The 25205-nt window shown below is 45.8% G+C and overlaps 2 protein-coding genes across 3 annotated transcripts; one reads left to right on the top strand and one right to left on the bottom strand.

Annotated features, from left to right (window-relative positions):
• Positions 1 to 1257: 1257 nt before the first annotated feature.
• NDUFB9 (NADH:ubiquinone oxidoreductase subunit B9) lies at positions 1258 to 11916 on the bottom strand. The gene is made up of 4 exons (XM_060243242.1): positions 11779 to 11916; positions 6164 to 6356; positions 3343 to 3456; positions 1258 to 1510 (listed from the first exon to the last, which is right to left on the bottom strand). The coding sequence occupies exons 1-4, from the start codon at positions 11862 to 11864 to the stop codon at positions 1379 to 1381; spliced, it is 525 nt and encodes a 174-aa protein (XP_060099225.1). The 5' UTR covers positions 11865 to 11916; the 3' UTR covers positions 1258 to 1378.
• Positions 11917 to 11979: 63 nt separating this feature from the next.
• TATDN1 (TatD DNase domain containing 1) lies at positions 11980 to 24870 on the top strand. Of its 2 annotated transcripts, XM_060243240.1 has the most exons (12): positions 11980 to 12456; positions 14240 to 14305; positions 14989 to 15038; positions 15909 to 15972; positions 16197 to 16340; positions 16430 to 16472; positions 18949 to 19034; positions 19137 to 19177; positions 20682 to 20758; positions 21720 to 21790; positions 23290 to 23416; positions 24709 to 24870. In XM_060243240.1, exons 1-12 carry the CDS (start codon positions 12435 to 12437, stop codon positions 24809 to 24811), a joined length of 894 nt encoding a protein of 297 aa, XP_060099223.1. In that variant the 5' UTR covers positions 11980 to 12434; the 3' UTR covers positions 24812 to 24870. The 2 variants fall into 2 exon arrangements, with proteins under 2 accessions (XP_060099223.1, XP_060099224.1); XM_060243241.1 differs by lacking the exons at positions 11980 to 12456; positions 14240 to 14305; positions 15909 to 15972 and having other exon boundaries at positions 15019 to 15038.
• The last annotated feature ends 335 nt before the right edge of the window (positions 24871 to 25205 follow it).

The following is a 25205-nucleotide window of genomic DNA, read 5'->3' on the forward strand; positions in this document are numbered from 1 at the left end:
CCCCAGTCTTGTTTGGCTTGTGGGCATTTGAGAATGTTGTGGAGGGCTGGGGCCAATACGAAAAGCCACCACCACTAAAGTCAGTCGTTTCTGGGCTCTCCTCCAGTGAGGAGGAAATAAGCCAGGACTGGCTCTCCTCTGAGGAAGTAGCAAAGGGTACCATGAAACCCCATCGACAGACACCACATTGTGGATCACTGTTACACTACAGGGATATTTTTGTGATGCGTGTTATCAGCTTGTGCTCTGAGTACGCAGTACACCATGGATGAAATGTCCAGAGAGTCAGAGAGCATCCGTGTTGTAAGGGAAACCTGCCTCATCACACACTTTCCCTTGGAAAGGCCCTACAGTATATATACAATGGGCTGCTACAGAGCTACAGCTCACAGCGTATTGTTTAAAAAACCAAAAGCTGTTCTCATAATTTCAAGCGGCAGCCGCTTGAATGGGCTTATCTGTCCCCACTCTTGGCTTAATGCTTAAATCACCCTGCATTCGACAGGAATCTAATTTGGGAGGAAACTGCAGTTATGTAATGTAAATGTACTCAAGAAGCCTTAAACTTAAAGGATAGCTCATATGGTTACCATTCATAGCATTAGCTAGTACAACAGTAGGCAGTTTTGTGCATCCCTCCCAGACTCTGTATCCACATAATTTTCATAGAAGAATTGCAGATTTATACCCTGCCCTCTAATCCGAATCTCAGTCTCAGAGCGGCTTACAATCTCCTTGATCTTCTTCCCACCCCCCAACAGACACCCTGTGAGGTGAGTGGGGCTGAGAGAGCTCTTACAGCAGCTGCCCTTTCAAGGACTGACCTAAGGCCATTCCAGCAGCTGCAAATGGAGGAGTGGGGAATCAAACCCAGTTCTCCCAGATAAGAGTCCATGCACTTAACCGCTACACCAAACTGGCTCTCTCGTATCCTTCTAGCATACTGGTTTTTCAACACATCCTTCCCTTCCACAGTTTGTGCAATAGCTGGAAACCCCTCTGCTTAAGGTACATGCTACAAGCCTCCTCCATTTGTACATTCACGGAGCAAGTGGAGGACTGTATAACTGAATGGCCCCCTCCTCTCACTCTGTACATGAGCAAAGACCAAGCGAACTTCCCCTCCGCCAGGGCAGGATCTCTTGGAAACTAACAGCTGCCCACCCATCCCCTTCGTTTACAACTTTTGCCCCCGTGAGGTGTCGGCATGCAGTCTGCGATGCCGGCTGGCGACATGACAGATTTTTCGGACTCCACTTTGCACACAACGTATTTTGTTTTATTGTGCACGCTGACTCGTTTCTGCATGCTAAGAATCTCTCCTGCTTGAACGGCGTAACCCTGTTCACGAAAACTGTGTAGAATGAATTTTTTTGTTTTACATTGGACGCTCACGGGGCGCAGTCACGTAATCCCACCACAGAGGCGGCAGGTGTCCCGGCTTGCGGGCTGGAGGCAGAGCTTCGGTCAGAGGGCCACCTGGTGGGGTTTCTTCCTGAAGCTGCTGGACCTAGGAAAAAAGAAACATCCCAGGGGAAAAACCACAGAACTGCCCAATACGGCTCCCACTCCCTATAACAAGACTGCAGGGAAACCTGAGGGTGGTTAAACAGAGGCTAGATGGCCATCTGACAGCAATACCGATCCTGGGAATTTAAGGGGAGGTCTTTGTGAGTTTCCTGCATCGTGCAGGGGGTTGGACTAGATGACCCTGGAGGTCCCTTCCAACTCTATGATCTCTTCCAGTGACCATTACACAGCGCTTAAGTAGCTCTTCTAGCTAATGGTTACTACTTGTGCTATGCAAATATCTGAGGTGGGGGTTAACTGGGTCCAATTAGCAGAGCTATTTCCTTAAATTCAGAAACTGACACGTGTACCCCACCCCCGAAAGACGACAATGACTGCAGATTTACACCCCGCCCTTCTGTCTGAATCAGACTCAGAGCGGCTTACAACAGACACCCTGTGAGGTGGGTGGGGCTCGAGAGGGCTCTCACAGCAGCTGCCCTTTCAAGGACAACTCCTAGGAGAGCTATAGCTGACCCAAGGCCATTCCAGCAGCTGCAAGTGGAGGAGTGGAGAGTCAAACCCGGTTCTCCCAGATAAGAGTCCACGCACTTAACCACTACACCAAACTGAAAGAAGATCCCTGGGACTGCTGTGGAATCAGAATCCTCCCCTATAATCCTTTAGAAAACCCCAAACAGCTGCTATGGCAGCAGTGATGGTCTCTCCTCCTTGGTATCTAGAATACAGCTTACACCAGAGTTCCAGGCACCAGAGACCCTGGGAAATATAGCTTTCCTTTAATCCTGATCTCTACAGCATCACAGGTGCCAGGGAGGGCAGGATGTGGCAAGAAGCTTTCTACTTTGTGGCTCAACAGTGAGCCAGGAAGGCAAAAATGGGACCCATTCCTCCTCAGACCGAAGGCCAGTATTACCAACCACAGAAGTTTGCAACGTGCACTAGGAAGCTGCAGGCTTTGGCAGCATCATTAGCGATGACTTGCTACAGAGAATTGCTTTTCTGATTGGCAGTTTAAGCTAGCTATCCAGACTGAGGGGAAATGGAACTTGTTCAGGTCCTTTCAGGTTTTAAGGGTTTGAACTTTCAGTGAAACTAATGAAGCTTCTAGGCCTCAAAACCATGAAGCTATTTATTTATTCCTTTCAACTTTTATCTCGCCCTCTCCGCAAGCGGACTCAGGGCAGCTGACAAGCAAATTTAGACAATGCAATTGAAGCTTAAAATAATAAAATACAGTAAAATACAATTCAAAACATTTATGGAGTCTTGCAATACAATACAATTGGAGTGATGGTATACACAGTATAACCTGACACTAGGCAAATAATTAATTCAGTTGCCAAGTAGAGTTCTGCCAGCCCATGCTGTGGAATCAGAATACCCCGGGTATTTTATTTCTCCGTTTCAATATCTTCAAATCAAATTTGGATGCCTTTCTAACCAGTAATTGGATTGATTCAGCGGCAGCACTTAGATCATTTTTAAAAAGAAAGCAACAGAAATAGTTACAGCTGGCATTATTCTTCCTTGGCATCCAAATTTGATTTGAAGCTGATGCCACTGATTTTTAGATATTGAAACGGAGAAATAAAATACCCGGGGTCCTCGTCTGGATTTCATGGGCTAGCAGAACTCTACACGGCAATTGAATTAATTATTTGCTATCTGGACTCTGCCAGGAGAGCAAAAAAAACCATGGAGCCAAGCAAACAAAGTGCTTAAGAACACAGCAACATCCGTGTTCATTTGAAAGTTCTCCAAGAGGTCTCTTGAATCCTCACATGAATCCAGCTCTGCTACAGCACCTACCTCTTTCTCCCAGCTTTCCATCCGCAGCTTCTTCCACTGGTCTCTCTTGGCAAAGTAATCTGGGTACATCGCCTTCTCCGAAGGATGCCAGAAATCTAGAACCCATTCGGGAGCCTGCAAACCAGATTGCAAACCAGGCAAGAATTTAAGCACTTGCAGTGACGCGGTCTTGACAAATGGGATTGCCTGGGTCCGCTTCTGAGTGCAAAGTCAGCCAAGTTCTAGCAGGACTTCCATTTCTTCCTTTTGACAGACTTGCTTAACAAGGGTATAGCAACTCTTTGACCAGGATGGTCCATGCAAGCCTGGTCATTAGATCATGGAAGCCAAGCACAGTAAGGCCTGGTTACTACTAGGATAGGAGACCATCTAGAAAGTCCAAGGGTTGCTACATAGAGGCAGGCAACGGTGAACCACCTCTGAAATGTCTCTTGCCTGGAAAACCCTACAGGGACAACATAAGCTGGCTGCAATAGGACAGTGTTTTCCATCGCCTGACAATTTTAGACCTGAGCTGCATCTAAGTGCCTTTTAAACCAGATTAAGGGAAGGGCATATGGGAGCTATAGTAGAAGGGACCTGATGGGCAGGCTTCTCTTCTGCTCACGTTCATGCACACTGCAATGACCTCTCAGTCTGTCTGCGTAACATCAAAAGCCACGATGGCAGGAGGCACAATCACCTTCTCCCTTTGCATTTGCATTTTATCTTATGCATTTTTTTTATTTTAGGAGGCTTATTTGAAGCAGGTAATTAATTATTCTGTGCTTCTAAAGTTCCGTTCTTTCCCATTTTTCATTCTAAGCTATTAATTAATCCCCACCTCTCTATTCGCTAAGCCTCAAAACTGCTCGTACCAGAGGGCATTTCCACTCCTCTTCCCCCACCTTAAAAACATTTGGCTATCTCTTTTCCCCCTTCTAGCTGTTGAAGGTCTTGCATTCCAAATGAAGGGGTGTCAAATGAAGCCCGGGGGCTGAATCAGGCCCCCAGAGGGCTCCTATCAGCCCCCCAAGCAACTGGCTGTCATCTGCTTCCTTCTCCCTCTCTCTTGCTTCCTTCTGCATCTCAACTTGCTTTGCAAGGCTTGCTCAATCGCATGGCAGCTACAGAGCAAAACCTTGATTTTTTTACCTCAGCCTGAAAAAGTCTCTATTCTCCGTAATTATTTTATTCTGCCAACCAGCTGCCAACTGATTTGCCTTTTAATATTGAACAGTTATAATAAATATTATTTCACCCCCCCTCCTTGCCTTTTGTTACCTAATAAATATTTTGTGGTTTTTGCCCTTAAAATCATCTGGGACCAATTATTAAGAGTTCTGACAGGATTTCTGGGAGTGTTACTGATGGAAGGTGACCAGGGAGAAATTTAAAGTGGTCGCCCTCCTGAGTCCCCTGGGGAGGGAGGGAAAGAAACAGAGCTCTCTTTGTGCAATTCCCTGGATCCCATGAGAGAAATACAAGAAAGCACTGTGACGGACTCAGGCCCTTAGCCTGAGTAGCTGAGAAACAGGCTTGCAGCGATTGGCTGGAACGTTGCCCAAGCAACGGAACAGTATCCTTTGGAGGTTTGCTCAGCAGAAAATCACCTCAGGATTTTTAGTCTTAGCCAAGGGGTCTTCAAGAGAAGTCTTCAGAATACAGTCTGAAGTGAAGACAGTGGGCTTAGGCCGGGCAGTTGTAAAACCAACTGGACGAGGGGGTGAGAGCGGCCAGAGTGGCTGAGCTCCTTGTGGCAGACAGAGCTGAGTGGACTGTCTGGAAAAGGGAGTTTTCAGATGGTTTGAAACTCTCTGAGGGAGATTTTGCCAGTGCATCAGGCAATCTCCAAGTACAAACAAGATCACACAAATACACACTGAGGGGAGAAGTGGATTCTGGGGGTCAGCAGAGAGACCCAAGACTCAGACCAGAGGACTAGCTGTGGGGCTGAGACGCATCGGTATTGAGGAATGAGAGTCCTGGAAGATAGCTAGTGTGGAAGGGTCTGTGAGGGAGAATACTGATACCAGTCAGGAGTTCTGTCTGTGTGTGTGTAAGATTGATTGAAGTTTGTTATTTATATGATTTGGCACTGCCAAAGCTAAGACTTAAACAACTGAAGGAACAGCATTCTGAGTGCCCAGAAGGCACAGCCTGTGTGAAGTAGAATCCAGTGGGATTCTGAAACTTACTGGTTTATTGTTTATTTTTAAGATCTTCTGCCAAAGTCTTGTTATATTTTTACCTCACCCTGAAAAAGTCTCCATTCTCCGTAATTATTTTATTCTGCCAACCAGCTGCCAACTGATTTGCCTTTTAATATTGAACAGTTATAATAAATATTTCATCCCCCTCCTTGCCTTTTGTTACCTAATAAATATTTTGTGGTTTTTGCCTTTAAAATTGTCTGGGGCCAATTATTAAGAGTTCTGACAGGATTTCTGGGAGTGTTACTGAGGGACTGAGGGAAGGTGACCAGGGAGAAATTTAAAGTGGTCGCCCTCCTGAGTAAAGCCTCTGACCGGGTTCCTCACAAGCGCCTTTAAGACCAACAAGTGCTTATGTTTTAAGCATGTTTTTATTAAAAAAAAACTTTAGGAGTGTTTGTCTGTATTCTTTAAAAAGTTTATATCTCTGCTACCCAATCCTAAATAGGTACACATATGGCCCAGCCCGACAAGGTCCAGTTAATATCAGATCTGGCCCTCATTACCAATGAGTTAGACACCCCTGTTCTAAACCATTCAAACCATGATCCCAGATCTTAGACCCAAGTGTGCTGTTAAGCTTCAATACGGCAGCGGCCAGCTTGTGAGGTGCCTCTTCACCTACTGACCTTGTAGCAGTCGTATCTCTCATAAGCTGTGCCTTCTGGAGCATCAGGGAAGATGTAAGGCTGAGGATGCTGGTTCTCCCAAAATTCTTGTTCCGCTGCCATCAGCAGCTTTGTTGCTTTCACCATATCCTTCTCATTCTTGTGCTCATCAAAGCGGGCTCTCAGCAAGCAGGCGAAAAAGCGATACTTGTCCCTGGGGACCCACAGACAGAGCAAACTAGTCAGTGAGTTTAACTGGACTATCTTGAACTTCCTAGCCAAGGATGGTCTGCATCCTACTGATCTGCTTGGCAAAGTTTGAAGCCTTCCTCAAATCAAAACGCCCTAGGAAAGCTGTTCCCAGCTTTCCAGCTCTGCTGAGCGAGCGGAGCAGGATACATACCGATGCTCCTAACCATGGCAAGGACTCTGGGAGTTCCCGGTGACCCCACACATTCCTCTTCTTCCTCCCTTGCCTATGCAAATCCCCTCCACTTCAAAGGGAATCTTAACCGAACCAGGATTGTCACCAAAAACAGAAGGAGGAAGAGGAAAGATGAAGGCCCACAAGGGGGAATCGGACAGTGCTACATCTGCCACAGGTGTTTAGTAATGATGCAAAAATCTTCTGAGGACGGATTCATTCATTCCTCCACATAAGTCGCTGAAGATGCCTCTTCAAGTAATTAACATGTGGAATTTGCTGCCGCAAGAAGTCGTGGCAGCTACAAGTATGGATAGCTTCATGAGGGGACTGGATAAACATATGGAGCAAAGGTCCATGAGTGGCTATTAGCCACAAGATACAGAGGGAACACTATGTCTGAGGTGATGTTCTTGGTGCTTGGGGGGCAACAGTGGGAGGGCTTCTTGAAGTTCTGGCCCCACTGGTGGGCTTTCTGATGGCACTTGGGTTTTGGCCACTGTGTGACACAGAGTGTTGGACTGGATGGGCCATTGGCCTGATCCAACACAGCTTCTCTTATGTTCTTAAGTCCACGGCAGTTTCCTGCCACATACACTTGTAATAAAAAGAAAGGCAAGTGAACTGTACTTCCTGTTATACTTCTGGTGTAATATAAACTGCAGGCTCCAGATGGGAAAACAGCTTTTACATCTCAGCACATGCTGTAGCAAAAGCAACATGTTCACACTTCCTCTCACCCACTCTGCTGTAGCAAGCAGAGAGACTCCTATGCAAACCAAGCCCGGCATTTCTCCCTCCTATCTAGAAGAGCCCCATCATCTGCACACTGAACCAGCTGCCTCCGGACTCTACACCGTGAAAAGGACCTTGTTGCCTTGAGAGTGGCAGAAGGAAAGGAAGTGTCACAGCACAGCTGCCAAGCCAGAGTCGCACCTCCTTCTCTTGCAAGTTCTAGGTGGCAAGACCACTAGATCAAGAGTCCTGGGTTAAGAACAGAATAACTAGGGGGAGGGATTTGTGAATTTCCTGCATTGTGCAGGGGGCTGGACTAGATGACCCTGGGGTACCCTTCCAACTCTATGGTTCCAACTAGATGGCTTCAGATTTTGTTCATGGCACTGAGATGTCCTGATCTGGATGGCCTAGGCAAGCCTGATCTCATTATAGAATCACAGAGTTGGAATGGACCTCTAGGGTCATCTAGTCCAACCCCCTGCACAATGCAGGAAACTCACAAATACCTCCCCCTAAATTCACAGGATCTTCAGATGGCCATCTAGCCTCTGTTTAAAGACCTCCAAGGAAGGAGAGCCCACCACCTCCTGAGGAAGCCTGTTCCACTGAGGAACCACTGAGGGACGGTCATATCTCAAGGCTAAGCAGGGTCAGCCCTGGTTAGAACTTGGATGGGAGACCATCAAGGCAACCCTGGGTTTCTACGCAGAGGGAAGGGATGGCTAGCCATGTCTGTTTGTCTGTTGCCTTGAAAACCCTACAGGGGCAACCTGACAGTGCTTTCCACCACCATCACCAAAAGCAGATGATAAATAATGCTATTGGAACAGAACCATTCTCCTGAATGCCCACTAGAGGGCCCCTGGGCACCATAAAAGCTGCTTTGGTCCACAGCTCTAACCATGTTCCTGACTGCTACACTGAAGGATTATTTTGGTTTAAACGTGTTGAATTACAGCTTGCGAAATTTAAAATGGCTAGGGTGGATCAAAAAGGGGGTTGAGGGGAGAGGGGGAATCTTGCTCCTTCCAAGTAGAATAAGGGGCCATCTATATCAGTGATCACTTGAAAAAGAGAACTCCTCATTAAAGCTGACAATATTTGTCCCATGAAGTGGGGTGTATACTTATTTTTTGGCTAAATCCTGAGATCTGTCACCTAAACCTATATCAATCACATAAAGTGGGATGTATATATTTGGGCTAAATCCCGAGATCTTACCAGTCCCCTAAACCCATCCAATCCCATCTCACTAGCACAGCTTAGTAAGTAGTAAAGAATTTCAGAGAGGGAGGTTGTTACTAACAAAACCTGCAGGCGAGAAACACTGCCAAGCCAGAAAAAAAAAGGAGTTGGGCCATTCTACAAGTCAGTGGAAAATGGAGTTTTCTATAGGGAAAGGGGGGGGGGGGGGGGGGGTGACTCCAAAACCGACAACTACAGAAGCAGAGATCTTCAAATGACAGGATATCAGAGACCCATAATGTGGTGCCCTTGGCATCCATGGCACCCACTGGAAGCTTTACCAAAAGTGTTTTTAAGGAAGTGGGAGGAGCCACATAGGGCTTTTGCCCAGCATGGGTTTTGATTGGCTGCACAAATTCTTAAAAACATTTCTCTGGCAGCAGCTGCCACGACAGCACAAGGATCTTCATATGTGACTGATGTTTATTTATTTAATTTTTATTTACATTATCTACAGTCTGCCTTTCTCACATGGACTCTCAAGGGTCATTCTTTAAAAAATGGAGCATTTAATAACTAATGCATTAGGATATCAGAAGTCTGGAACCACCAGAACGAAACAGAAGCGTAGCATAAGCATTAACATGACAAATTAAGCTGTGGCAGCCGTTCTGCGGCTGGCTCTGCCTCCAGCGGCAGTTATTTTGTGGCAGCCATTTTGCGGCTGAGTCCACCTCACTGTGCCAGAATTCCAAAGATACCCAAAGACTCAAAAAGGATGGAGATCCCTGGAATATGAGGTAGTGATTCCAGATTGACCCAGAAAGCAGGACAAGTGTGTCCTGGCCCCACTGTTGGATCTCCTGATGGCACCTGGTTTTTTGGCCACTGTCTGACACAGAGTGTTGGGCTGGATGGGCCATTGGCTTCTCTTATGTTCTTGAGAGGCAAACTTCCTTTCCTGGCAGCCTCCTTAACTACTTTCTTGGGAACAGGGGACAGAAGAAGAAACTTAGGTTAACTCTTTTCTTCACTGAAAAACCAACAAAGAGCCTTGGGGCACCTAACAACTGTACTGAGGCATCAGCTTTCATCGATTAGTACTCACTCTGTCAGATGTGTGAAGTGCACCCTCTGTTGGTAAACAGAGAAAATAACTGTCAGCAATGGGGGGTCTAAAGGTGGTGACATACCTACCCCAAACGCTCCAGGACTATTCACAAGAGCAGTCACTGGAGAGATCACAATCCCTTTCTTTGTGTTACACAACACACACAGATTATACATACTGAAAGATTTAGAATCCAACAAGCATTCACTAAATGCATCAACATGGCCAGGGCTTTTTTTTTTAAAGAAAAGGCCCAGCAGGAACTCATTTGCATATTAGGCCACACCCTTTGACATCAAGCCAGCTGGAACTTTCTTCCTGTGTGTTCCTGCAAAAAAAAAAAAAGCCCTGAACATGACCCATTTGATATCAGGGTTTATCAAGGCTGCTATCCCCAGCGACAAAAATCAGAACACGTGTACAAAGGTTCACACAAACATGCTATAGAACAAAGTCTGAGTCCAATGGCACCTTTGAAACCCAGCGTTGTCTTAAAGATGCCGCTGGACTCCAACTTTGTTCTATTGCTTCAGACCAACATGGCTACCCATCTGAACTCACAACACACAATGTAGTAGGTGCAAAAGCATCCTTTTCCTTTTACCAAGACTCTATTTTTTTTTATCCCACCTCTTCCAGCAGTTCAGAGAAGCACACGTGGTCTCTGTTATGGTCTCCAATCAACCTTGTGAGGTAGGCTCTACTGACAGCATGTACAGCTGGCATAAATTTTTCAAGGACTAGAGCCCATTTCCTAAGACGCATTGAGCAGATCCTCACTATGCAGATGTTTTATGTTACGAGGATACTAGCCATGGTGACTAAAGGGAACCTTCATGTTCAAAGGCAGTAAGCTTCTGAATTCCAGAGCCAGAAAGCAACATGAGGGGAAGGGCTTGGCTTCTTTGCTGTTGGCCATGCAGAGGAACTGACTGGCCACTGTGTGAGACAGGAGATTGGACTAGATGGACCATTGGTCTGATCCAGCAGGGCTCTTCTGATGTTCTTATGAAGGCCTCAGCCTCTATGCCCTGTTGTTGGCCTTTTAGAGGAACTGCTTGGCCACTGTGTGAGACAGGATGCTGGACAAGATGGACCACTGCTCTGATCCAGCAGGGCTCTTCTTGTGTTCTTATGAAGGCCTCAGCCTCTATGCCCTGTTGTTGGCCCTCCACTGGTTGGTCACTGTGTGAGACAGGATGCTGGACTAGATGGACCACTGCTCTGATCCAGCAGGGCTCTTCTTGTGTTCTTATGAAGGCCTCAGCCTCTATGCCCTGTTGTTGGCCCTCCAGAGGAACTGGTTGGTCACTGTGTGAGACAGGATGCTGGACTAGATGGACCACTGGTCTGACCCAGGAGGGCTCTTCTTATGTTCTTAAGAGATCCAGTGGTCTGTTTAGTTTCTGCCCCTTCTGTATAAAATATCTGCGGCTCTACAAGCTGTATACCTTCTGCATAAAATATCTGCACAATGAACATGCACTCCTAGCACCTGAAGAAGTGGACCCATGAAAACATAACAGAATAAAAAATACCTGACTTTTGAAGATGACACAAGGTTCTGATTCTAACCCATATCTTTTCATCCCACCATTCTTCTTCCAGCACGTACAGCTCTTCCCTCCATACTTTGTCCTACATGAGGCAGAGAGAGGGTGCCAAACCCTTCCAGTCAGTTTCCACGCCAGAGCGCGGATTTGAACCTAGGTCTCCAAAAGTTCAATGACTGACCCTCTCACCACTCCCCCACGCTGGGTCCCAGAGGTCATTTGCTTCATTTACACACTGCTTTTCTCCCCCAGGGGGACCCAAAGCGGCTCGCGTCGTTCTCCTCGCCTCCCTTTTGTCCTCACAACAACCCTGTGAGGTAGGCAAGGCAGAGAGTGGGGCGACCGGCTCAAGGTCACCCAGGAGAAACCTTCCAGGGCAGCACAAGGAGTCCTAATTCGGGTAACCTCTGCGCCAAGACCCCACCAAGCCTCTCCTCTGCGGTTCCTTCGTGCACTGAGGTAGTCAAGCTGAAAAGAAAAAAGGCGTGCGCGGGGGCCTATTAAAGAGCCAGTCGCCATGGTAACCGCCCTTCCTCGTCAGCCCCCCTCCCGCCGGAGCGCTCGCCACGAGCCCTCGAAGGAGCCCGAGAGGTGCCGAAGGCGGCCCCCCCTGCTTGTTGCTCACCGAAAGACACACCAGGACTCCAGGTGCCGCAGCGCTCGCTTGTAGAGCCTCAGCACCTTCTGCTGGTGGGTCAAATACGCCGCCATCTTGGCTAGGCCGCAGCTTCGCCCTCAGGAGAGAAGGACAGCTCCCTTCGGCGCGGGGCATGACGGGATTGAGAAGGAGCCGCGGTGTCGGCCATGATTCTCCCCCGCTAGGGAGGCGGCTCAGACAGAGGCCAGGCAGTTTCCGGTAGAAACCGGAAAGCCATGGAGTACGGGCCCGTTCTAGGCCTAAGCATCTCTGTAGCTACCGCCGCGGGTGGAAGTAGGGAAAGAGCTTCGGTGCGAAACCGGAAGAAACGTGTTGCGTTGTTAAAAACCCTACTGTGTTTCGTTCTTGACCTCGTCAGCTGCCTTACGTTTATCTCAGAGACAAAAAATATCTCACGCTGCCGGTTGATCCTACTGGGGCAGCATGAAAAAAGAGCTATTCGGGGAGGAGGGGAAGAGTTTGCGCCCCGCATATGGTGGCGAAGGAGGTCCAATGTAATTCGGAAGTGGTGGTTGTGCGTCCTGATGCTCCCCGTCGTGACTTCTCTCTACAGACTGGGATTCTAACAGGGAGAGAGAGAGAGAGAGAGGCGCGCGCGTGGAACCGTCTGGGTCGTCGCCGTCATGAGCCGCTTCAAGTTCATTGGTGAGGGCGGGGCTGCCGGCGTGAGGGCTGTTGCCTGGGCAACCTGGAGGGAGTCTTGGGCCTAGCTGGCCTGGCGGAAGCCCGAGGGGGCGCCTTGGGGGTCCGCGCGGGGAGGAGTGGGGCGGGGCGCCGTTCTAGGTGCCGCAGAGTCCGCAGACTGAGATCCGTTTTTGGTGGCCGCGAGATTTCGTGATGACGCTCCCAGTATCCAGCATCTCGCCACCAGTGTTGTTCCCTCTAAGCTGAGTTAGTGTGAGCTAGCTCACAGATGTTTCGCCTCTGGCTCACACATTTTTGTCTTCGCTCAGCAAAAATGGCCCCAGAGCAAACTAATTGATGCAGGCGCTCACAACTTTAATGACAATAACTCACAAAGTAGAATTTTTGCTCACAAGATTCCATAGCTTAGAGGGAGTATTACTCACCACCCTGAACAGATCTCCTCGGCTGAAGTCGGCTGAAGGGGGCTTCCTTCCAGGAAAATTATTGCAGTGGCTTTTTGTTAATCCGCCTTGAGTTCAAGGCTGCGATCCCACAAGCTAAATAATGCACTTTCAATCCACATTCCAACTGGATTCCACTTTGTGATATGCAAAATCCGATTTGAAAGTGGGTTGAAAGTCATTATTTAATGCGTGTAGGGTTGCCAGGTCTGTGAAAAATACCTGGAGACTTTGGGGATGGATCCAGGAGAGGGTGGGGTTTGGGGAGGGCAGGGCCTCAGCATGGTGCAGTGCCATAGAGTCCATCCGTCCAAGCAGCCATTTTCTCCAGGGGAGCTGATCGCTGGCAGCTGGAGATCAGTTGGAAAAGCGGAATATCTCTAGGCCCCTCCTGGAGGCTGGCAACCCCAAGTGTGTGTGTTCGCAGCCCAAGTGAGAAAGGCGGGTTATAAATAGTGTACATGAATTATGCTTGTCTACTCCAGTCTAGATGCCTGGCTGATCCCCCTCAGTCACCCTGCGTGGCTCCTCATGTATTCAAGCATTTGTGTATTAGACAATCCAGTAGTTCCTGCCCTGCCATTAAAATCCAAAAATGAGGCTATAGAGTTCAGTTCCCCTGGAGAAAATGGATGCTTTCGAGGATGAACTCTATGGCACTGTACCGCACTGAGGTCCTTGTCCCCCCTAGGCTCCATCCCCAAATTTCCAGACGCTTCCCAAGCTGGATCTAGCAATTCTACCCCAACCCACCCCAATTCCCCACTGGCCGGGGGACTTGGAAACCCTAAATGAGCCACTGCTCCATCAAGCATATATAAGTAACAGGGCTTTTTCTGTAGTTGCCCCTGGGGCCTCATTCAGCAGTGGTCACTGCATCTAATTTGGGTCAAGCCTTTGCAAAATGGTTGTATTTGCTGGAGGGGTTAATGGCTGTAGATCAGAATTTCGCAATGCTGTTTATGATTCGTCAATGGTAATGTAATTGTAACATTGTTATTGCATCTGGTTTGATCTTGTTATTTGATACCCCCTGCATTGTTAGGTTTGCAGTTGTGGAATTGCTATATCTCTTGTTACTCGGCAATTTGTATGTTTTAAATAGTAATTATGCTGTTTGGTAAACCATTCAGAGTACTGGTGTATACAAGTTGTGCAAACTTCCAAGAAATCAATATAAAACCCATACAAAGCTACACGGCAGAGAGGCTGTGGTCAGAACTAGATATTCCAAAGGTGTTGAATTTGTTCAAGGCAGAAGTTTGCACAGCACATTTGCACCTCTGCATACTTCTGGGGTGCCTCTTGTTGTAATGACTAAGTACATTCTTTTTCTCTAGATATTGGTGTTAACTTAACAGATCCTATGTTCAGAGGGATATACAGAGGGACTCAAAAGCATCAAGGTAAATACCAAATTACAAATGAGGCAATTGGTGGAGTGAATTAATTTTAATTGGTCTGCTTTGAAAATCTATGCTGAACTTCTTTGCTATGGAGGTATCACACATGAAACACATCTGAAGCCCTCTTATACTGAATCAAACTATTGGTCCATCAAGGTCAGTATTGTCTACTCTGACTGGCAGTGGCTCTCCAGGGTTTCAGGCAAAGGTCTTTCCCATCACCTTCTACCTGGTCCTTTTTACTGGAGATGCCGGGAATTGAACCTGGGACCTTCTGTATCAAAAACAGAGGCTCTTCCACTGAGCTACAGCCTTTCCCCTTCCATGCTCATTAATAGAGACGTAATATCAGTCCTCATCTATCACATTTTTATCCTGCCTTTCCTCCCAGGCTTCATAGACAGTTCTCCAACTCCTTCATTTAATGCCTTACTTTAAAACCTTTTAAAGTAGGTTATGGGGAAAAAGTGGCTGTCACAAAGCCACCCAGCTGGCTTCATGGCTGATATGGGAGATTTGAACCCACACCTCCTTAGTCCTAACCTGTCACTGTAACCAGTACACTGAACCAGCTTTACTAACATTAAGTTACCAGAAGCAGCAGAGGAGTCCCAGAGACATATTGGATCACGGTGCTGTCTATAAATGTGGACTTTAATTGCATGGGTTTGGGTTTTTTTCAGATGACTTCCTAGATGTAGTGGACAGAGCAGTCAAGACTGGTGTAAAAAAGGTAGTTTGTTTTAAAGAACTGTATGTTTGTGGTCTTACTTTTAGGTCTTAAATTTTGTTTCAGTATTTGCATTAGACGTCTATATGTTAAAGATAATCCTCTGTGCGATGTCACTTCTGACTCTGGGGTGGCATTACTTTCACAACGTTTTCTTGGCAGTCTTTTTATGGGGTGGTTTGCCATTGCCTTTCCCAGACATCTACACTTTACCCCCAGCAAGCCGGGTACTCATTTTCCCAACCTTGGAAGGATGGAAGGCTGCATCAACCTTGAGCCGGCCACCCGAACCCAGCTTCCGCTGAGGTTGAACTCAGGTTGTGAGCAGAGCTTGAACTGCAGTACTGCAGCTTACCACTAGTGAGAGCCAATTTGGTGTAGTGGTTAAGTGTGCGGACTCTTATCTGGGAGAACCGGGTTTGATTCCCCACTTCTCCACATGCACCTGCTGGAATGGCCTTGGGTCAGCCATAGCTATTGCAGGAGTTGTCCTTGAAAGGGCAGCTGCTGTGAGAGCCCTCTCAGCCCCACCCACCTCGCATGGTGTCTTGTGGGGGGAGAAGATAGAGGAGATTGTAAGCCGCTCTGATTCAGGGAGAAAGGGTGGGGTATAAATCTGCTGTCTTCTGCGCCACGGGACCCTTAATAGATGTCTGTTTTTGAGGGGTATTAATTAATCCTTACTTTCAGTGGGTAGCCATGCTGATCTGCAGTAGAATAATTAGATTTGAGTCCAGTAGGACTTTGGAGACTGAGATTTTCCAAGTATGAGTTTTCAAAAGTCAGCGCTCTCTTCATCAGATATGTCAGATATTAATTAATTCTAACATTCAGAAACCAGCACTTACGGTGAATATGTTTCCTTAATTCTAGTTCATGATTACGGGCGGAAGTTTACAAGATGGTAAAGAGGCCCTGCAGCTGGCGCAAACAAATGGTATTTGTCAACTTACCTCCTTATAATTTGCACAGAATGTTTTCATTACCTTCCGTTTAACATCTAGAGTGACTAAACCCATCCATTTGTTTTCTGTTAGCCTTACCTCTCCTCACGGTCAGACAGGCATGGGCTCTTTTGCTTATTACATTCCAGTGTGTGCAGTAGATTACGGTAGCACTTAAAAAAGAAAAAAACTATAATTGCGTGTTGTTTGTTTTCAGACATGTTTTACAGTACTGTCGGCTGCCACCCCACCCGCTGCGCAGAATTTGATCAGAGCAACCCTGACCAGTACTTAGCAGAGTTGCAAAGCCTAGCTGAGAAAAACAAAGGGAAGGTCATCGCCATTGGGGAGTGCGGTCTGGGTGAGTATTTGCCAGCTAGCTCAGGAATGCAGGCGAGGCCTCCTCTGCGTTGTCTCACAAACCAATTCATTGTCTCTTTCTTCTTGTAGATTTTGACAGACTGGAATTCTGCCCTAAAGACACCCAGCTCAAGTAAGATTTACTGATCATACTAAAGATTAGTAAGACTTCCTTTCACAGGATGTTCTGAGTTGCCGTAAGAGTCGAGGAGTAGCAAAAAACAAAGATGTCCCAGCAGCAGTCTCCCTGCTTTTCCATAAAGCGAAAATTAAACCTTTCCAATGGGTCCTCTAAGCTTCTCCAGTTTTGTTTTTTGGTCATCTCATCACTTTGCTGCATTCTTTTATTGCTGGCAGTGGATGCCACCACTTTGCTCCAGGCGTTTCTTGTATAGTTGAGAGTGTTACAAAACATGGTGGCTAGAGCTAAAGCACTGGGCCACTTGGCTAGCAAATACAGGTTTGGTGACAAACCAGGGGTTAGGATTTCCCAGGGCTTTTTTTGTGGCAGGAACTCCTTTGTTTATTAGGCTACACCCCCCCCCCCCCCAATGTAGCTAATCCTCCAAAAGCTTGCAGGGCTCTTCTTACAGGGCCTACTGTAAGCTCTTGGAGGATTGGCTACATCAGGAGGGGTGTAGCCTAATATGCAAAGGAGTTCCTGCTACAACCCCCCCCCTGGGATTTCCCATCCCACAGATTAAGTAATAAAGCTATCCTATACCACTTTTCAATATCACTCATTTGGGATTTAACCTTTACCTCCGAACCTGGAAGTTACTGGTCTGGAATACACCAGGAACTGGTTATGAGGATGGACCTGTCCTTTGAGGTCATTTTTGATGTCCTTTTCCATTCTGGTGCTGCATTTTGAGAACATCCTCCCCCAGATTTCGTTGGCACATTCCTTGTTATTCTGGTGGAGGCACAGACCTTTGACATCAGTGTGCGTTTTCCTTCATTGTGACATTCCTTGTGCTGCACATTGTGCTGTTATCATTGATGGGAGTGAAATCGTTGGCTGATATCTTCTGTCGTGAGCCAGAATGATGTTAAAGCCATCATTGTTGGTTATCATGTTCTGTTAGCTGCTTAGAAGATTTGTGTTGGAGAGGCAGGATGTGAAGTCATTTAAATAAATAACTAAAACAGGCCTGTTTACTCAGGAACAGGATGACTGAGGAAGGCTACTGAGTGAAATGGAAAGGTGCTGAAAAGCAAGGAGCTTCAGATGAAAGAACGTTCCTGCTACAAGTCAGTGGCTTTCGTTGTGTAGGGAGTGTTGTTGTGATGATGGCAAGACCGCAAATGCTTTGCTGGCTCATACTAATGTTGGTCCAGCCTCACGTTCTATTTCCAGTGGCAGACAGACGAATGCCTCTGTGCGTTCAAAGTTGGGGCATAACCATGACCATGCCATTCTTGGTCCCCAGCATGTGGTCATCGAGGGGCATCGCATTTCCTCTGAATGCGGATAAATCATCTAGCCGTCATAACTAAAAGTGATCTGGCAATGAAGCGTTTGCATCTTTTGGTAGCAGACTGATTGTAAAACAAACCATGAATCACATGCATGGTATTTATGCTCTTCCGCATAATAATAATAATACTTTTTATTTGTATCCCACCCTCCCTGCCAGGGCAGGCTCAGGGCGGCTCACAGCATACGAATATAAAATACAATGAAACCATACATAGTAATTTAAAATGCACAGGGAAGGGGTCACATTTCCACATCAATGTATTTTAAAAGAGTCACTTATTGTAGTGATCTCAAACTGATAAGGGAGGAGGGGTTGAATTAGAAAAGTTAGGTGTCAATCTAGAAATAGCAATTACATATACTGAATGGTAAGAGAGAACAGAAGTTCAAATAAATAACTAGACTATTACTTTGTGCCAATGTCAGTTAATCTGCACTTGAACTATTTATCATCTTTCATCACTTCTTCTGTTCTAACCTTTGACCTCTCTCACCATTCATTACATGTACCTGCTAATTCTGTTGATTTATGATACATAATGCTTCTACCTTAACTTTTTGCTAGGGAAAACACCAACAGTTACGGTCGTGCAGTTGGTTAGGTAGGACCCATTTCAAGCTCCAAGGGAAACCGTGGTTCTCTAACATTCAGCCTGTCATTTACACACCACGGTAGGATTCCGCTGCCTCTAGTGGAGCCAGTATAGTGTCATGATTAGAGGGCTGGACCAGGACTGGGAAGACTCAGGGTCAAATCCCCATTCAGCCATGAGACCTGCTGGGTGAACTTGAGCCAGTCTCTCTCTCTCTCAGCCTAACTTACCTCACAAGGTTGTTGTGAGAGCAAGGGTCGGGGGGAGAACAATTACCACTCAAATTTCCTTATAGGAATAAGTATAATAAAAACGCAGCGAATGGGTAGGCAGACAGTATGTAAGTAAAGTAAATGCCCTTTTCCCATGTTTTATTTTTTCCCAAGTTAATGTTTCTAAAAAGACCTATCAAAAGTATCAGTGTTCTCAAGAGCAGCTTTAGTTTTACAAGAACATCTTCTCCATTCTTTCCCAAGGGTTTGTAGCGTTATGCCTGACATTCCATCAAACTTATATTCTTTCTTTCCTCCCAGGTATTTTGAAAAGCAATTTGATCTTTCTGAGCAAACAAAACTACCAATGTTCCTGCACTGCAGAAATGCACATCCAGAATTCTTAGGTGGGTTGTTTTAGAAAATATAAAATGCTTGGGAAATTAAAAATAATAGTAATAATAAAACCTGTAAGATTCTGATCTCCGACTATGCTTTTTTTGGCACAGATATCATGAGACGGAACAGAGAGAGGTGCGTGGGAGGAGTGGTAAGTATGAACGATGATTTGAATGCCATCCTTTCTGCGGCTGTGATGTTTTGTCGCTGCCAACACATTGCAGACGAATCAGTCCCCCCCCCCCCACCCTTTACACTTCTTCGTCCAAAAATTCTTGGCAAGAGCTGGAGAGATCTGCAGTCTGCTTCTGACATCAGCAGGTTTTTCTTGGCTTGCTTGAGAGCGTGGCTTTGACTCTCTGTCTTTTGACCTTCCTCTCCCAGTCTTCCGGAGCTCTTATAGTCAACCTAAAAGGTTTGAAAGGTGAGAAAAGGTAACAGTAATATAACCCCAGTACTGCCCTTACCTGGATCTTGCAGGCTACCCCGATCTCATCAGCTCTCGGATGCTAAGCAAAGCCATCCCTGGTTAGTACTTGGACGGAAGGCCACCAAGGGGTTGCTGTGCAGGGACAGGCAATGGCAAACCACCTCTGAGTGTCTTTTGCCTTGAAAACCCTACAGGGGTGCTGCCCACTTTCCACCATTACAACCAATACCATAAAGCAGGGGTGGCCAAACTTGCTTAATGTAAGATCCACATAGAATAAATGTCAGATGTTTGAGAGCCGCAAGACTTGAATGTCCGATGTTCGAGAGCTGAAAGGAAGGAAAGCAAATAGATTGGGGGGGAGGGTAGAAAGAAAGTAACTTTTAAATGCATTCTCCAAGCCAGCAGACAGGGTGGTGGAGGCGTCAAGAGCCACACAATATGTGTGAAAGAGCCACATGTGGCACCCGAGCCACAGTTTGGCCACTCTTGCCATAAACCCTACGTTTCCACACATCTGTTGTGACACAGTGATAGTAAAGCGATGCACAAGTGAGCTCCTGAAACAGAAAGGTCCCTCATTCTTTCATGCCGATTAATTCAGATACTTTAGATCAACTGAACTGCAGATCAAGCACCAAGAAAGTCTGCGATACAGCTCTTGGTTCAGCTTCTACCAAGTGAGAGTCCCCCCCACTTGCCCATTTATGCTGATAAAGTGTTCTACAGGTTCATTAAGAACATAAGAGAAGCCATGTTGGATCAGATCAATGGCCCATCCAGTCCAACACTTTGTCACACAGTGGCCAAAAAAACCAGGTGCCATCAGGAGGTCCATTAGGGGGGGCAGGACACTAGAAGCCCTCCCATTGTTGCCCCCCAAGCACCAAGAATACAGAGCATCACTGTCCCAACAATGCACCGTGGCTAATAGCCACTGATGGACGTCTGCTCCATATGTTTATACAATCCCCTCTTGAAGCTATCTATGCTGGCAGCTGCCACCACCTCCTGTGGCAGTGAATTCCATGTGTTGATCACCCTGAGTGAAGAAGTACTTCCTTTTATCTGCTCAGCAATTTCATTGCTTGCATTGCTGTTGAATACCCTTTCACCCTTGGCAGAATACCCCTTGACAGCAATGCAGGAGAGAGGTCAGACAAAGACTGATGCACTTGAATTCTTTCTGCCTATGTCAATAAATGCAAATCAGTTTCTATGACAGGTACATTCTTTCGATGGCACCAAAGAAGCAGCAGCAGCTATAATCGATCTGGATCTCTACATAGGAATAAATGGCTGGTAAGAAATTTCTGATAGCTGGTCTGTAAGGACTTTTTAAAAACGGGGGTGGATAGCTGTGTGATTTGCAGCTGGCCAAGCCAAGCACATTCCACCAGCAGCATTTCGTGGGCTGTCAGGGGCTTGACACATTCTTTATCTTTGTAGTCCCAGGCAAGGCAGCAGAGATAGGTTAGCTTCTCGCCATACCTCGCTGGTGGATTACTTTGGCTTGGCCAGACTATAAATTGTATGGGTGTGTTGTAAATGTTTTGAGGTGCTATAATCTATTTGTAGAAAAAAAAGTCTGTGATATAGCTCTTGGTCTGGCTGTTTTGTAGAAAAAGCTCAGAAGGAACTCATTTGCATATTAGGCCACATCTCTTGACGCCAAACCAGCCAGAACTGCATTCCTAAAAAAAGTCCTGCTGGAATCTGAAACGAATTTATATAGATTCAGGTGAATAGCCATGTTGGTCTGAAGCAGCAGGACAAGGTTTGAGTTCGGTGGCAACCAAGTTTTACTCTGGGCATAAGTTTTTGTGTGCATGCACACAAAAGCTTATACCCAGAATAAAGCTTTGTTAGCATTTATATAGTACATCAGAGTGTCCAAAGTGTTTGATATCATGTACTTCTTCACAGGAAGTATAATTAATGTTTGGAACTCGCTGTGAACAAGGGGTCCTAATAGCCAGTATCTTGGAGAGCTCTAAAAGGGGAAGGATTCTTACAAATTCATTGGGGAAAGGCTCATTAAATGGGACCTTCAAGTCCAGCATCTTGTTTGCTGCTGTAGCTGACGAGGTGCCCCGCTACTGCAGGGGCACATGCCAAAGCCGCCCCCCGCTTCTTCCTCCAGCAGGCCCATCTGACTGGGCCCATGTTATATGGAAGCAACGCAGTCATTCCTTGTGAAACTCAGCAACCCCTACACGGCAGTCTCCATATTCCAAATCATATTTTCAAACTTACTTTCCAGTTCGTTGAAAACAGAAGCCAACTTAGAAACGGTGAGGTCAATTCCAAATGAAAGATTAATGATAGAAACAGGTAGGCTACTATTTTGATCAGAATTTATCTGCATTTTATTGTCTCCACCCCCACCCCCCCCACACACACACACTGGTGGCCCTTTCAAAATATCTTCAGAACTGGGATGAATTTTGGTTGTAACCTTGGGGCTGGTGCAAGGGACAGATGGACAGCTTGCCCTATTTTTCGGCATGCAAGCACCTCAAAAGGAGAAATAGTATCTTTTTATATCAGGATACCCAGTTCTTGAGCAAGCAGCACAATAGGAAGGAAACTTCCCTGGCAGTTCTGTATACTTCTGTCTGCTGGTCACACTGTGCTGGTAGTGTGCACACCCTCTTATCCAACATTTGTGAACATGCCAGAGATTAGCCTCAGGATCTGTTATTGGAAATGATGGTGCTCACATTGAGAGTGAGACTAAGCCGAAAAATAGGGCAAGCTGTCCATCTGCCCTCTGCAGAACCAGTCTGTCCTTAAGGCAAGGCTGCAGAAGGGAGAATGAGATCTCTGGCCACCCCTGCATGGGGCTGTCTTTGAAGACAATCTGGAAGTTTGAACTGGTAAAAAATGTGGCAGCCCATCTAGCTGATTTCAGTGTACTAGCCCCATTTTACTGCAGGTGTAGCGGTCACGCTTATATTTCGAGGCTTAATTCAACGTGCTGGTCTTACCCTTCACTACCTGGACCCACGTAATTGAAGGATCACTTCTCCCTGTATGAACCCAATTGCCGTCCTTGCAGTCATGTCTTTGGGGCAAACTCTTCCGCAGCTGCAGTTTGGTTTCAAAGGTCAAAGCCAGCACTTTGAACTGAGCCCAGGAACATACTGGCAGCCCATGTAATGTGGCACTGGAGAGGCTCAAAAGAGCTTGTTCCAGTTAGTAGTTGCTGCTGCTGTAGGGCTTGTTCCAGTTAGTAGTACAGTGGCTGCTGTATTCCAAACCAACTGGAAGCATCAGAACAATTTAAGTGCATGCATCTAACCTGCATGTACAGATGTTTTGGGCCCAGAAGGGCAGCACCCCAATTACACTGCCAGGCACCTCCATCCTTGGCAAGATGCTCCCATCTCCCTCTTTTGAAATACACCTAAAGGCATTGCTGAAAGCACAGCTGCTACACGCTGAGAAGGAAATCCAGCCATCCATTTGACAGACTTAATTCTAGCATTACTTAAATCTGTACGCTGATTTCAAACATTAGGGGGAAGGGGGATGACTGAAAGACATTGTAGCAAGTTTAAATAGTAGTTCAGTATATCCCTGAAAAACCTGGTTAAGAACATAGTGATTAACTTTCCATTGTGCCAGCATCTCTGAAGACAATGGTACCGATAGGACTTCCTGTACAGGTTGGCTTTATAAGCAGCTTTGTTCAGACTTCCAGCCCACACATTAAAAATATTTGAGATACTTTTAAAGGAGGGGCTCTGTGGTGATTCTGATAGCAGCGCGACCATTTATCAAATTACCAGGAAGTTGCTGACGTTTAAGTGTTCCTTAAATCCATCTAGATGCTCCTTGGTGTGGAGTGAAAAACACCCATGCTGGATCAAAATATGTAAAAACCATATTTCCTACCAAGAAAAAGTGGGAAGCCGGACACTGCCTAAAGGACAGAAACGAACCATGTCATATAACGTAAGCAAGCAGTTTAACGTATTTCAAGCCCCCCCCCCCCCCATGTAACTCAAGTGACACGCAACTAAACCCCAATGAGATTGGTGGGAAGAGTTATTCACATCTAACTTCATCTGCTGGGGGTGGGGTTTGGAAGAGTGGCATGCCATATAAAATGTGACACTGCAGCAAAAAATTGGCGCAAGATGGGTCTGTCTGAACCTTGGCACAACTCCATTAATTCTCAGATGTGCTTTCTGATCTCTTCGTATGGGATAGAGCATGTCTGTAAGGGGAGGAAAAGAGGAATTGCATCAATCGCTTTTGTACTTGTCTAAATGATACTACTGCTTGCTTCATTGATTCCCAAGGAGGCGTTCTAGTTTGTGGCCAGTTTTGCTTCAGTATTAGCCATCCTACTGTTGCAATTGATAAATAAATACCACTTCTGGTTATATATATATTTTTAAATTATGCTGCCTTTCCACTTGATCAGGGTCCCCGAGGTGGCACCCATTAAAAGCATTCAAACATCTATACAATTAAAAATATCTAAAAAATTTTAAATTTTAGTAAAAGCATATAAACAATGGTATGGCTGATACCAAAGCAAAACACTCCACAAACTGCAAAAGCCTCCTTAGGGAACAGAGGCAAATAACCTCAAAATACTAAAATTCCTGACTTCAAGAAATCTGAACACCATCTATCTAGTTACTGGCAAAAAACTTGAGTTCGGTCTTTTTGCAACGTCTTCACTAAAGCATCATTTGGCAAATAACGTCATTGTGCAAACCGAATAAAATATTCACCTGGCGCATGGGTCAAATCAAAGCAAATCAACATGGTGCGGATGTTCAGTGTAATCGTATGTAAAATCATATCCTTCGAAGCCCATTTGCTTCAATTCGTTTAGAATAGCTTAGGAGTGCATTGCTAGCAAAAAGTGCCCTGGTTTTCCACGCTAGGATCTGCAGTCATATGGCCTTCACAAAATTTGACTGACAGAAAAATACTCGCACCCCTGCTTTGACCGCCCCTCCCAGCGCTGCACTGCCTGTCTGTATTGCAGTACATCCCATGAATTTCTGTGACACTCTAATGAGAGTAACTGATGTAATGGCATTTTGTTGCAATCTAGATGGTGATTTAAAAAAAAAAAACTAGTACTGTTAGGCCTCTGTCCAAAAATATTTACAATTTACAATATTTACAATTTTAAATTTACAGACTATACAATTTTAATATTTATGAACATAAGCAATGAAGTGCCATTAATGTCTTCACTAATAAGATTTCCCCCCCTTTTCTAGCCAAATACTGGAAATAATAGCAGCGGTACGGGAAGAAGATCCGCTTGAACTGGCCAATACGATGTATAACAACAGTATTAAAATCTTCTTTCCAGATATGTAAAGTTTTATGTATTGTTCTAAAGCCTAATTTTATTACCTGAAATAAAGTTTCCCCTGCAATTATCGTCAGCTAATTTAGAAATGTGCTGGGGTACAAAACACGTGGGAAGCTTTTTAAATTATTATCCATTCTCCAGTCACTTTCAGAATGACAGTAAAGTTTCAATAGTTTTCCCTTTTAAGGTGAAGTAAACACTGACTGTACTAACTTGTCAACTCAAATGAAAGTGAAGATGGCATAAGGCTTGCCACCAATGTTCCCTCTAAGCTGTAGAGTCTTGTGAGCAAAAATTCTACTTTGTGAGCTACTGGCATTAAAGTTGTGAGCTACTGCATAAATTAACGTGCTCTGGGGTCATCCTTCCTGAGCCAAGACAAAAATGTGTGAGCTGGAG

Source organism: Heteronotia binoei, chromosome 7, assembly GCF_032191835.1.
Source record: "Heteronotia binoei isolate CCM8104 ecotype False Entrance Well chromosome 7, APGP_CSIRO_Hbin_v1, whole genome shotgun sequence".
In the NCBI taxonomy this organism is placed as follows: domain Eukaryota; kingdom Metazoa; phylum Chordata; class Lepidosauria; order Squamata; family Gekkonidae; genus Heteronotia; species Heteronotia binoei.

Bases quoted from the DNA above. Each gene is read 5' to 3' on its own strand.
- NDUFB9 (XM_060243242.1), bottom strand. From the start codon at position 11,864: ATGGCGGCGTATTTGACCCACCAGCAGAAGGTGCTGAGGCTCTACAAG. The intron at 3,457-6,163 runs GTCAGTAGGTGA...TCTGGTTTGCAG, and splicing joins AGAGATACGACTGCTACAAG to GCTCCCGAATGGGTTCTAGA. The intron at 1,511-3,342 runs GTAGGTGCTGTA...CTTTTTTCCTAG, and splicing joins TGGAAAGCTGGGAGAAAGAG to GTCCAGCAGCTTCAGGAAGA.
- TATDN1 (XM_060243240.1), top strand. From the start codon at position 12,435: ATGAGCCGCTTCAAGTTCATTG. The intron at 14,306-14,988 runs GTAAATACCAAA...GGTTTTTTTCAG, and splicing joins AGGGACTCAAAAGCATCAAG to ATGACTTCCTAGATGTAGTG. The intron at 23,417-24,708 runs GTAAGCAAGCAG...CCCCTTTTCTAG, and splicing joins AACGAACCATGTCATATAAC to CCAAATACTGGAAATAATAG.